This window comes from Chlorocebus sabaeus, chromosome X (genome assembly GCF_047675955.1).
Source record: "Chlorocebus sabaeus isolate Y175 chromosome X, mChlSab1.0.hap1, whole genome shotgun sequence".
NCBI lineage: Eukaryota > Metazoa > Chordata > Mammalia > Primates > Cercopithecidae > Chlorocebus > Chlorocebus sabaeus.
The window spans coordinates 81,447,896-81,460,649 of NC_132933.1; the positions used below are offsets into that span (position 1 = coordinate 81,447,896).

At 41.4% G+C, this 12,754-nt stretch overlaps 1 protein-coding gene across 7 annotated transcripts in view; it reads right to left on the bottom strand.

Annotated features, from left to right (window-relative positions):
- Window positions 1–12,754, bottom strand: part of TAF1 (TATA-box binding protein associated factor 1) — a 100,300-nt gene that overhangs the window by 10,670 nt on the left and 76,876 nt on the right. For all 7 annotated transcript variants that reach the window (XM_073013577.1, XM_037988914.2, XM_073013576.1 and 4 more), the window contains exons 33-34: window positions 1,340–1,407; window positions 732–848 (exon numbers count right to left, since the gene is read on the bottom strand). In XM_073013577.1, the coding sequence (XP_072869678.1) occupies window positions 732–848; window positions 1,340–1,407 (185 nt within the window). The remainder of the gene's footprint in view (window positions 1–731; window positions 849–1,339; window positions 1,408–12,754) is intronic.

A 12,754-nucleotide genomic window follows, 5' to 3' on the forward strand; every position in this document is an offset into this window, starting at 1 on the left:
GCCTGTTTTATGTCAAATCTTATGTACTTTCCGCCCTACCATAGTGCCTCCAATACAGAAACCAAGCACCAGTGATGTTCTGTTAAGTCCTATTCTTCAAATATGCCAACCCTCTAAGAGTACAGTAGAGAGGAAATACACTCTTAAGTGTATTTCAAGGATCCAGTTAGACCAGGAAGACTAAAAATTTCTTATTTATCTTTCTCTCTAATTCTTTTGACACGAACATTTAAGAACATTATTAGTACTACCTTTCTTCATTTACTAGGAGTCAATCCAGGAAAATGAGTGACTTCTGAGCTACACCGAGATACCTCTGAGGGAATGAGTAATCAAGTGTCTGTAAGGCACAGGAACAATATGGCCCATGTCTGTAACTGAGAAGTCTACACTCCAGGGATGTTCTAGAGTCCCAAAATTCATGGACAAGAAAATTCCCGAGACCCAGAGGATGGCTGGGTCAGGAATTTGGTATTCCCAAACACTGCCTAAACAACTAAGGCCCCACCCCACTCATTCATCCCACAGCTGCCTCGTCTGGATTCAAGGCCACCAAGACCCATGGCCCTCACTCACCTTAGCCTTTGAGAAGACAAGAAAGCACACGAAAGGCATATGAAGAGGAAGGACAGAGAAGAATGGTATCTCAGTAAACAGATTTGTTAACATGCTCCCAATTTCCCAAACCAATAAGAAAACTATACAAGGAAGTACTTAGTCCTCAGACTCACCTGAGGTGTGTAGGGCCCTGGGGTCATTGGGTCCAGGCTTTCTAATTCTGCTTCCTCCAAAGCTGCTTCTTTAGCTGTACAGATATCCTTCTCAAGTTGAGTCAAATGCTCATCATACTGAGAAATAAAGGAAATAAATTCATTCAACATGTAGTTTAATTACTGGGGATACAAAAGTACACAAAAGAAAAAAATATCTATCTTCATGAAGCTTATGTTCTAGTGGCAGGACACAGATAATAAAAATAAATCAAGCAGGGAAGGAAATAGGGGATGTGGAGTTGGGGGGCAGGGAATACTACATTTTAAAATAGGATAATCAGGGAAGGCTCCTCATTCAAGGGAACAGGATTTCAAAAAGCTAGAACCCAAGGGGACCTCTTTTATTTTCTGAGACAGAGTCTTGCTGTTTCCCAGGCTGGAATGCAGAGATATGATCATGACTCCTGCAGCCTTTACCTCCCGGGCTCAAATGATTCTCCTACCTCAGATGAGTAGCTGGGACCACATGCATTTACCACCACACCCCACTAATTTTTAAATATTTTTTGTAGAGATGGGGTCTCCCTATGTTGCTCAAGCTTGGGACCTCCATCTTTACCACCTACCTCAGTCAATGTCTGGTAACAGACGTTCACAATCTCCTGGGCAGTCTTAGTATACTGACTCTCAGGTCCTATAAATAAAATAAGAAAGTGCCATTATCTTTGCAGACTTGTTCCAGAATTTTACATTCTGTCATCAGCAGTGTGTCCCATTATCCTAGACCTAGAAAAATCATTCCTCAGCTTTAACTTGGACTCTTGTTCTACTTTCAGAGGCAGAAAATTTCAAACATATGCAAAACAACACTAACATAATGAACTCCCATGTACTCACTAGCCAGCTTCAATGATTAACACACAGCCAATCTTGTTTCATTTACTTCAATTTTCAGACTCTTCTCAAATTGTTTTGAAGCAAATTCCAGCATCGTAACAATTTTCCTCTAAAAATTTTTCAGTATGTGTTGCTAGGTTTCACCATGTTGGCCAGGCTGCTCTTGAACTCCTGGCCTTAAGTGATCCACCCCCCTCAGCCTCCCAAAGTGCTGGGATTATAGGCATGAGCCACTGTGCCCAGCAGAAGGCTGCTTTTAATAAACAATTATTGGTATAATGGTGGATACATGTCATTATACATTTCTCAAAACCCATACAATGTATACCACCACCAAGAATGAACCATGGACTTGCGGGTGATAATGATATGTCAATGTAGGTTCATCAACTAACACAATTAATATAACACTCTGGTGCAGGATGTTTTTGTTTTGAGACAGTTTCGCTCCGTCACCCAGGCTGGAATGCAGCGATATGATCACAGCTCACTGCAGCCTTTAACTCCTGGGTGCAAGCATGCGCCACCACGCCCATTTTTCTTTGTTTGTTTGTAGAGATGGGGGGTCTCATTATGTTGCACAGGCTGGTCTTGAACTCCTGGCCTCCCAAAGTGCTGGGATTACAGGCGTGAACCACAATGCCCAGCGTGGTGCAAGATGTTGATAACTGGGTAGGCTGTATGTATGTGAGGGCAGGGAGTATATGGGAACTCTCTGTAACTTCTGCTCAATTTTGCCAAGAACTAAAGTTGCTCTAAAAATAAACCAACTATATCACATCTAAAATAATTAACGATAATTCTTTAATATTATCAAATAGCCAGCCAAGATTCAAATTTCCCAAATTACTTTATAAACACTCTTTTACATTTATTTCTTTGAATCATAACCCAAAAAAGGTCCATACATTGCATCTGGCTGATGTGTCTCCTTAAGACACTTTTACCTACAAGATGATTCTTAACTATATGGGTCCCCATATGGCCTTAGTTACAAGTTGCAAATTGGTGGCTTATAGCTTTGTTTGGCTCACATAAAAAATTAGTTCAGTTTATAAAAATGGATTGAGCTATACACCCACAATACATAACACTTTTCTGTATCTAAGTTATATTCCAATAAAAGGCTTTTTGAAAAAAACTTAGTTGATAACATTTAACAGTTGGGAGATTTCACATAAAAACCTAAATTGTCTGGCTTCTTTTAGAAAATTTAAAGATGTGGCCAAGACAGGGTCAGCATTCCTGCAAGGCACCAATGGGCTGGGGCTGAGTAGCAGCTGTTCGTTTTAGATAAAGCATGTGTTCTCCAAGTTATCATAGTCCCTCCCAGGTCTGCTTATCTTATGCCTAGACCCTGAAGGCATTTGAGTTTTCAATCCCTGCCTTAAATGCTCAAAATGTTCTTTTAATATACTGATCATTCACTTATTTATTCATAAGACATTTTCTTAATACTTCTTGTGTGCCAGGCATTGGAGATGATAGAAATGAGTGAGATATAGGTCATATCCTCAAGAAGTTTATAGTCTAGTACAGTGAGATAGACTGTAAACAAATAGGGCAACACAATGCAATGGAAAAACAGTGGCACAAAGAAGGAAGTGGCTGATTCTTGGAGGTAAGAGGGGAAGAGGAATTAAGAAAGCCTTCAGTTGTTTTTTGTTTTTTTGTTTGTTTTGAGATGGAGTCTCACTCTGTCACCCAGGGTAGCGTGCAGTGGCACAATCTCAGCTCACTGCAACCTCCGCCTCGTAGGTTCAAGTGATTCTCTTGCCTCAGCCTCCCGAGTAGCTGGGACTACAGGCATGTGCCACCACGCCCAGCAAATTTTTGTATTTTTAGTGGAGACAGGGTTTCACCATGTTGGCCAGGCTGGTCTTGAACTCCTAACCTCAAGTGATCCACCCACCTTGGCCTCCCAAAGTGCTGGGATTACAGGCATGAGCCACTGGGCCCAGCCAGAAAGCCTTCATAAGAGGTGATCCCTAAATTAAACCTACTGTTTTATCAGGATATAAAGGATAAAAAATATACCATAGGCCAGGCATGGTGGCTCAAGTCTGTAATCTCAGCACTTTGGGAGGCCGAGGTGGGGAGATTACTTGAGGCCAGGAGTTTGAGACCAGCCTGGCCAGCATGGCAAAATCCTGTCTCTACTAATAATACAAAAATTAGCTGGGCATGGTGGTACATGCCTGTAATCCCAGCTACTCGGGTGACTGAGGCATGAGAATTACTTGAACCTGGGAGGCAGAGGTTGCAGTGAGGCAAGATCATGCCACTACACTCCAGCCTAGGTGACAGAGTGAGACGGCCTCAAAAAAAATATAATTATATATATATATGTACACACACACACACACACACACCCCACGTGGACTTCAAATTATACTACAAAGCTATAGGAACCAAAACGGCATGGTACTGACATAAAACAGACACACAGACCAATGGCACAGAATAGAAAACACAGATACAAATCCAAACACAGCCAAATAATAATTTTCAACAAAGGCAACAAGAACACACATTTGGGGAAAGGACAGTCTCTTTAATAAATGATGCTAGGAAAACTGGTTATCCACATGTAGAAGAATAAAACTAGATCTCCATCTTTCACCATACATAGAAATCAACTCAAAATGGATTAAAGACAAATGTTAAGATCTAAACTACAAAATTATTAGAAGAAACATTGGAGAAATGCTACAGGATACTAATCTGGGGCAAAGTTTTTTAAGTAACAACAAAAGCCAAACAGACAAATGGGATCATATGAAGCTAAAAAGCTTATACACAGCAATGGAAACAAGAAAGTAAAGAGACAACCTACAGAATAGGAGAAAACATTTGCAAACTATCCATCAACAAGAGATTAATTAACCAGAATATAAAAGGCACTCAAAAAATCCAATAGCAAAAAACCAATCTGATTAAGAAATGGGCAAGGCCAGGTGTGGTGGCTCAAGCCTGTAATCCCAGCACTTTGGGAGGCTGAGACGGGCGGATCACGAGGTCAGGAGATCGAGACCATCCTGGCTAACACACGGTGAAACCCCGTCTCTACTAAAAAATACAAAAAAATAACTAGCCAGGCGAGGTGGCGGGTGCCTGTAGTCCTAGCTACTCGGGAAGCTGAGGCAGAAGAATGGCGTAAACCCGGGAGGCGGAGCTTGCAGTGAGCTGAGATCTGGCCACTGCACCTCACCTGGGCAACACAGCGAGACTCCGTCTCAAAAAAAACAAAAACAAAAAACGAACAAAAAAAAGAAATAGGCAAAAGACCTGGATATTAATCCAGAGACATACAAGGTAAGCAGGTATATAAAAAGGTGCTCAACATCAATAATCATTGGGGAAATGAAAATCAAAACCACCGTGAGTTTTTTTTTTTTTTTTTTTTGTGACAGGGTCTCTGTCACCCAGGCTGGAATGCAATGGCGCAGTCACGGTTCACTGCAACCTAGCTGGGACTACAGGCAGGTGCCACCACACCTGGCTAACTTTTGCATTTTTTGTGGAGATGGGTTTCGCCATGTTGCCCAGGCAGGTCTTGAACTCCTGGGCTCAAGCAATCTGCTCACCTCAGCCCCTCAAAGTGCTAGAATTACAGGTGTGAGCCACCACTCCTGGATAGAATGGCTTTAATCAAAAAGAGAGAACAACAGATGCTGATGAAAATGTGGAGAAAGGGGAACGCTCGCACACTGTTAGTATACTAGTACACAGCCATTATGGAAAACAGTATGGAGGTTACTCGAAAAACTAAAAATTGGATTATCACAGGATGATCCAGCAATACCACTGCTGGGTATATATCCAAAAGAAGGGAAATCAGCATAATGAAAAAATATCTGCATCCGCATGTTTACTGCAGCACTATTCACAAGAGCCAAATATGGAATCAACCTAGGTGGCCATCAATAAATACAATGGATAAAGAACATGTGCTGGCCAGGCACGGTGACTCACGCCTATAATCCCAGCACTATGGGAAGCCAAGGCAGGCGGATCACCTGAGGCCAGGAGTTCGAGACCAGCTTGGCTAACATGGTGAAATCCTATCTCTACTAAAAATACAAAAAAAAATTAGCCAGGTGTGGAGGTGGGCGCCTGTAATCCCAGCTACCCGGGAGGCTGAGGCAGAAGAATCGCTTGAACCCGGGAGGCAGAGGTTGCAGTGAGCTGAGACTGTGCCACTGCATTCCAGCCTGGACAACAAGAGCAAGATTCCATTTCAAAAAAAAAAAAAAGGTGTTATATATACACAATGGAATATTATTCAGCCATAAGAGAGAATGAAATCCAACCAGTATGGTTGGAAACAGAGATCATCATGTTAAGCAAAATAAGCCACGCACAGTGAAACAAATATTACGTGTTCTCATTCATATGTGAGAGCTAAAAACATGGATGTCATGGAAGTAGAGAATAGAATGGTGGTTACCAGAAGCTGGGAAGGGAAGAAATGTAGGGGATGAGACAGGAGGAATAAATTCTAGTATTCAATAGTACAGTAAGGAAATCATAGTTAATAATTTATATTTCAAAATAGCTAGAAGAATTGTAATGTTTCTGATACAAAAAAAAAAGATAAATGTTTGAGGTGTTGGATATCCCAATTACCCTGATTTGATTACTACACATCGTATACATGTATCAAAATATCACATGTACTCCATAAATATGTACAACTATCATCTGTCAACAAAAAATAGATACCACAAGTGTATGTGAAGCTTTGAAGCTTTCAGGTCATATCTACTATGACTATTACAAGCTATCACATAAATAAAAAAGTCTTGGCCAGGCACTGTGGCTCACAACTGTAATCTCAGCACTCTGGGAGGCCGAGGCGGGAAGGTCATTTGAGGTCAGGAGTTCGAGACCAGCCTGGGCAACTTGATGAAACTCCATCTCTACTAAAAATATAAAACTTAGCTGGGCATGGTGGCACATGCCTGTAGTCCCAGCTACTCGGGAGGATGAAGCACGAGAATCTCTTGAACCCGGGAGGTGGAGGCTGCAGTGAGCCAAGATTGCACTACTGTACTCCAGCCTGGGCGACAAGAGCAAGACTCTGCCTCAAAAAAAAAAAAAAAAAAAAAAAAAAACTATCTTCCAGATAAAACTTCTTACAAGTATAGGTCATTTACTCTTTAAAACATGAAAAATAAAGTTGTATCCTCACAGAAACTGCCTGTGCCAAACACAAACAAGGAAGAAAAGTCAATTGTCAAGATATTTAGAGCCGGGTGCGGTGGCTCATGCCTGTAATCCCAACACTTTGGGAGGCTGGGCAGGATGATCACTTGAGCTCAGGAGTTCAAGACCAGCCTGGGCAATACGGCGAAACCCCGTCTATACAAATAACACATAAATTAGCTGGGCATTGTGGTGTGCACCTGTAGTCCCAGCTACTCAGGAGGCTGAGGTGAGAGGATCAGTTGAGCTCAGGAGGTTGAGGCTGCAGTGAGCCATGATCGTGCCACTGCACTCCAGCCTGAGTGACAGAGCGAGACTCTGTCTCAAAAAAAACAAAAAAACAGAAATGTTGCTGGAGAAAATAGAAAGGCTGCATACAGGTTACAGGCCTCCTTCACCAAGCCTGTACAACGGTAGTTCCTTACAGTATAGGCTCTTCTACCTATAGGGACTTGCCTCATGGCTAAAACCCCAGCCTATAAATTAGGAATTCAATCTTTATTCTACTTTAGTTTCGAAACTTAAACATTAACTAACCTCTCAATATCTCAATTCCCTCACTTTATAATACAAGGAAAAATTAGTTTTATACATTTGTGAAGTTTCTCTCTTACTTTAATCCATTTTGAAAATGGGACCTCTTCCCTACCCATTTTCTTTGCAACACATCACTCTAAGAAATACCCACTAATGGCTGGGCACAGTGGCTCATGCCTGTAATCCCAGCACTTTGGGAGGCCGAGGTAGGCAGATCACCTGAGATCAGGAGTTTGAGACTAGCCTGACCAACATGGAGAAACCCCATCTCTACTAAAAATACAAAATTAACCAGGCATGGTGGCGCAAGCCTGTAATCCCAGCTACTCGGGAGGCTGAGGCAGGAGAATCACTTGAACCCAGGAGGCGGAGGTTGTGGTGAGATGAGATCGCACCATTGCACTCCAGCCTGGGCAACAAGAGCTCTCAAAACAAAACAAAAAAATAAATAAAAATAAAATACAAAATTAGTCGGGCGTGGTGGTACACGCCTGCAGTCCCAGCTACTTCGGAGGCTGAGGCAAGAGAATCACTTGAACCCGGGAGGTTGCGGTGAGCCGAGATCGCGCCCTTGTACTCCAGCCTGGGCAACAAGGGTGAAACTCCGTCTCAAAAAAAAGCAAAGAAAAGAAAAAAGAAAAGAAAAGAAATATCCACTAATACCTCCAGAATATTTAAGAAAACCCACACTTACTTGCACAGCTGATACACTTATGTGTTTGTGTCAGTTTCAGACAGTCCATGTTCTCAACAGTTACAAGAGCTTCAGCTATTAGACTCTATTACACTATTATATGCAAAGGAGCATTTAAGTCTTTCTAATGAAACATGGTAGTGGAACTGGCAAACCACTGTTAACATAGTGAATAAAAATATCCACTGTGATGTCTTCTTATCCCTACCTATACCAGGGGTTCTTATGAGAGAGAGAGCTACGAATCCTTAGAACTACAAACAAAATTCTGTATGTAATACTCATCTTTGAGAGCAGAACAGCCTTAGTTTTTCATCGGATTTTCAAAGGGATCCATAACCATCTCCGTAAGTCTAAAAATATCGTTCTACATTTTGGAGCAATCAGGAACTTACTAAAAGTAGGATGATCAGCTATAGGTTTTGTAGCTTAGGAAGAAATGAGGAATCCAAGTAAAGAGACAAAGACAACAGAGCCTCTACAGGAATAGTAAAGGTGCTGAAGCTACTGTGGGGGGGCTGGGAAGAAGGTTAAACAGAACTGAACTCCAATTTCTAGTCCCTACAGGGTTACTACACAGAAAACTAGAATTAAGTGATAAAGAATTTCTAGAATGACACCAAAATGAATGAAAGATGATCTGTGACTTGTCACTGTACTCAACAGAATAAGCTACCCACTCATGAAAAGGAATGTTTTTCCTGAGTATATATTTTTTCTCCCTCTCCTTGTTAAATCATGGCTGAAGCAACTCTACATGTCACGTTGGAAAAACGTTATTTATTTATACTTTGCCTCATACCAAATAAGGAGTGGTAGAGTCTACAGAATCACATACAATTCAAATTCTAATGTCCTTAAATAGAGATAATGCCAATGACAACTTTGGAAAGCTGACACTCCACCAAGAAAATTCTTTTTCTGGTTTCTAAGTTAATTTCCTTCTGTATGGTGATGTGAGAAGAAACCCAAGTCACAAGCTTCATGGTTCTAGTAAGAGGGGGAAAGCAAGCATTATTGCTATTTTTTTTTTTCTTGACACAGTGTCTCGCTCTGTCACCCAGGCTGGAGTACAGTGGCGTGATCTCTGCTTGTTGCAACCTCCGTCTCCAGGGTTCAAGTATTTCTCCTGCCTCAGCCTCCCCAAGTAGCTGGGATTACAGGTATGCACCACTACGCCCATCGAATTTTTTATTTTTTAGCAGAGACAGAGTTTCACCATGTTGGCCAGGCTGGTCTCGAACTCCTGACCTCCAGTCATCTACCCGCCTCGGCCTCCCAAAGTGCTGGGATTACAGGCGTGAGCCACCATGCTCTGTCTATTGCTGCTAACTTTCTGAAAACATTCAGAGAAAAACACCAGTCAAGTTGGTAAGCATCCCTGGGCCCCAAGAAGAGGGGATTTGTGATCACTCCTAGGCTCACATTTCCCTTGAGAACTCTTCCACAAATACTAAAAATAATCCCTCCCTAAGAAAATGAGTACTCTGTCAAAACAGCATAAATTATCATCTTGACAGTGGATGGTGTGACGATATGCATTTGTTCCAATGTGAACCATTAAAATTAAAAAATAAAAGTTCAGTAGAAGTACAAAGCTTTTATTTAAAAAATCAGTGCCAGATATAAAAAAAAGAACCTGCATACTAAATTCCTAAAGAAATCAGAATTACTAAATGCAACTACGCATAGTCCAGATCCCAAAGAGATGAGCTCTGACTCTGCAATTCTTAGATATTTATCTTCAAACTAGATCCAAAACAAGTGAAAATTAAGGAGAAGTGAATCTAATCTTTCACAATATAGCTAGGCTCCTTACCTTATGTAGAATGAGGATCAAATGTAAATTAGGATGTTTAGTTTCCAAAGAGGTTCAGTCTCTCAATAATCTCACTCAGAATCTAGACTAGAAATTCAAGAAGGTAGAAACCATCCAGAAGGAACTGGGGTAATAAATCTCACTGGCCAAGGGTCTATTTGATGAAAAGCCCAAAGACCCTGAAAATGTTTTTTTCCTCAAAAATGAAACACCATTCCATTTAGCAACTTAAAAATATATAGATAAACAAACAGATAGCTTTGGCTAAAAACATATCCTCATATCTCATATCTCTACAACTACAAAAATAAACACCTCAAAACACCTTTTCCTATAGAGTAAAATTTATGATACTTCACACCAAATCTAATACTGGCTACTAATGGGATGGTAGGAAGGGAAGAACAAGATTTTTCCTTTTCACTTTATACAATTCTATGCTGTTTCATTTATTCAATGAACATGTATGTAATTTTTATAAAATTTTAAGTTATATACTTTAATTTTACAAGAATAATTTTTAAAGTATTGATATTCCCAGCGTTAAAGAGGTTGTAGGGAAACAGATATTTTCCTTCACTGTTATTTTGACTATAAAGATACAGCCTTTTGGAACACGATTTCAAAATATTAAGATTTCCTACAAAAATTTTATACAAGCACACATCAATAAAATATAAAAATAGTGAACAACTAGGCCGGGCACAGTGGCTCACACCTGTAATCCCAGCACTTTGGGAGGCTGAGGCAGGTGGATCACCTGAGGTCAGGAGTTCGGGACCAGCCTGGGCAACATGGGAAAACCCCATCTCTACTAAAAATATAAAAATTAGCCAGGCATGGTGGTGCACACCTGTAATCCCAGTTACTCGGGAGGCTGAGGCACAAGAATTGCTTCAATCCGGGAGGCAGAGGTTATAGTGAGCTGAGATCACGCCACTGCACTCCAACCTGGAGACTCAGTCTCAAAAAAAAAAAAAAAGTGAACAACAGTCTGCAAGCCAGCATTATAGAGATACTTTAAATGCCTATCAATATAAAATAAATTATGATACATCCATCCATGCTAAGAAATAAGTTTAAAAGAATGTAGAAATCTATATGTACTAACATGAAAAGAGAATCAGTAAAGATGTCAATTCTCCTCAAATTGATCTATGGGTTTTAACACAATTCTTACCCAAATCCCAGTAAGATGTTTTTGTAGATATAGACAAGCCCCTTCTAAATTTAGTGGAATGGCAAAAGAACTAGAATATAAAACAGTTTTGAAAAAGAGAGGAATCACTCTACCTGATCATAAGACTTCTAGAAATAAACCAACACACTCAACTGATTTTTGATAAAGGAGGAAGGACAGTTTTTTCAATAAATGATGAAAAATTGGACATCCATAGGCAAAAAAAGTACTTCAACCTAAATTTCAAACTGTACACCAAAAGTAATTAAAAATGGATCACGGACTTAAGTGTCAAAGGCTACAACTGTAAAATTTTAGGAAAAACGTAAGAGAAAACATAAGAGAAAACCTTTGTGATCTGAGCTGGGCAAAGACTTTTTTTTTTTTTTTTTTTGGAGACGAGTCTCACTCTGTCGTCCAGGCTGGAGTGCAGTGGCGTGATCTCAGCTCACTGCAACCTCCACCTCCCAGGTTCAACCAGTTCTCATGCCTCAGCCTCCTGAGTAGCTAGGATTATAGGTGTGCGCCACCACACACCATACCCAGCTAATTACTATTATTATTTTTCTTTGTATTTTTAGTAGAGATGGGTTGCACCATGTTGACCAGGCTGATCTCAAACTTCTGACCTCAAGCAACCCACCGTCTTGGCCTCCCAATGTGCTTGGATTATAGGTGTGAGCCACCGTGCCTGGCCAACTTCTTAAGAGATACAAACACTGGGCTGGTCGCGGTGGCTCACGCCTGTAATCCCAGCACATTGGGAGGCCGAGGCAGGAGGATCACGAGGTCAGGAGATCGAGACCATCCTGGCTACGGTGAAACCCCGTCTCTACTAAAAATACAAAAAAAAATTAGCCGGGCATGGTGGCGGACAACTGTAGTCCCAGCTACTCAGAAGGCTGAGGCAGGAAAATGGCGTGAACCCAGGAGGCAGAGCTGGCAGTGAGCTGAAATGGCATCAACTGCACTCCAGCCTGGGTGACAGAGCAGAGACTCCTTGTCTCAAAAAAAAAGAGAGAGAGCGAGATACAAACACTGGCCACACCTGGGGACTCACACCTGTAATTCCAGCACTTCACCTTGACCTCCTGGGTCAGCCCTGACCATAGCTTTGACCTCCTGGACTCAAGCAATCCTCCCATCTCAGCCTCCCGAGTAGCTGGGACTATGGGCATGCATCACCAAACATAAATTTTAAAAATTTTTTGTAGAGATGGGGTCTCACTACATTGTGTAGGCTGTTCTCGAACTCCTGGGTTCAGGTAGTCTTCCCACCTTGGCCTCCCAAAGCGCTGGGATTACAGGTGTGAGTCACTGTGTCTAGCCTGAAAGATACTATTAAGGGACTGAAAAAGTAAGGCATAGACTGGGGAGAAAATCTCTGCAAATCGTATATGTAATAAAGGTCTTGTACCTAGAATATATCAAGAACCCTCAAAACTCATTAAGAAAACAGGCCAAGCGAGGTGACTCACGACTATAGTCCTAACACTTTGGGAGGCTAAGGAAGGCCGATCACTTGAGGTCAGGAGTTCCAGACCAGTCTGGCCAACATGGCAAAACCCCGTCTCTACTAAAACTACAAAAATTAGCCAGGCATGGTAGCAGGTGCCTGTAATCCTGGTTACTTGGGAGGCTGAGGCAGGAAAATCACTCAAACCTGGGAGGCGAAGGTTGCAGTGAGCTGAGACTGCGCCACTGTA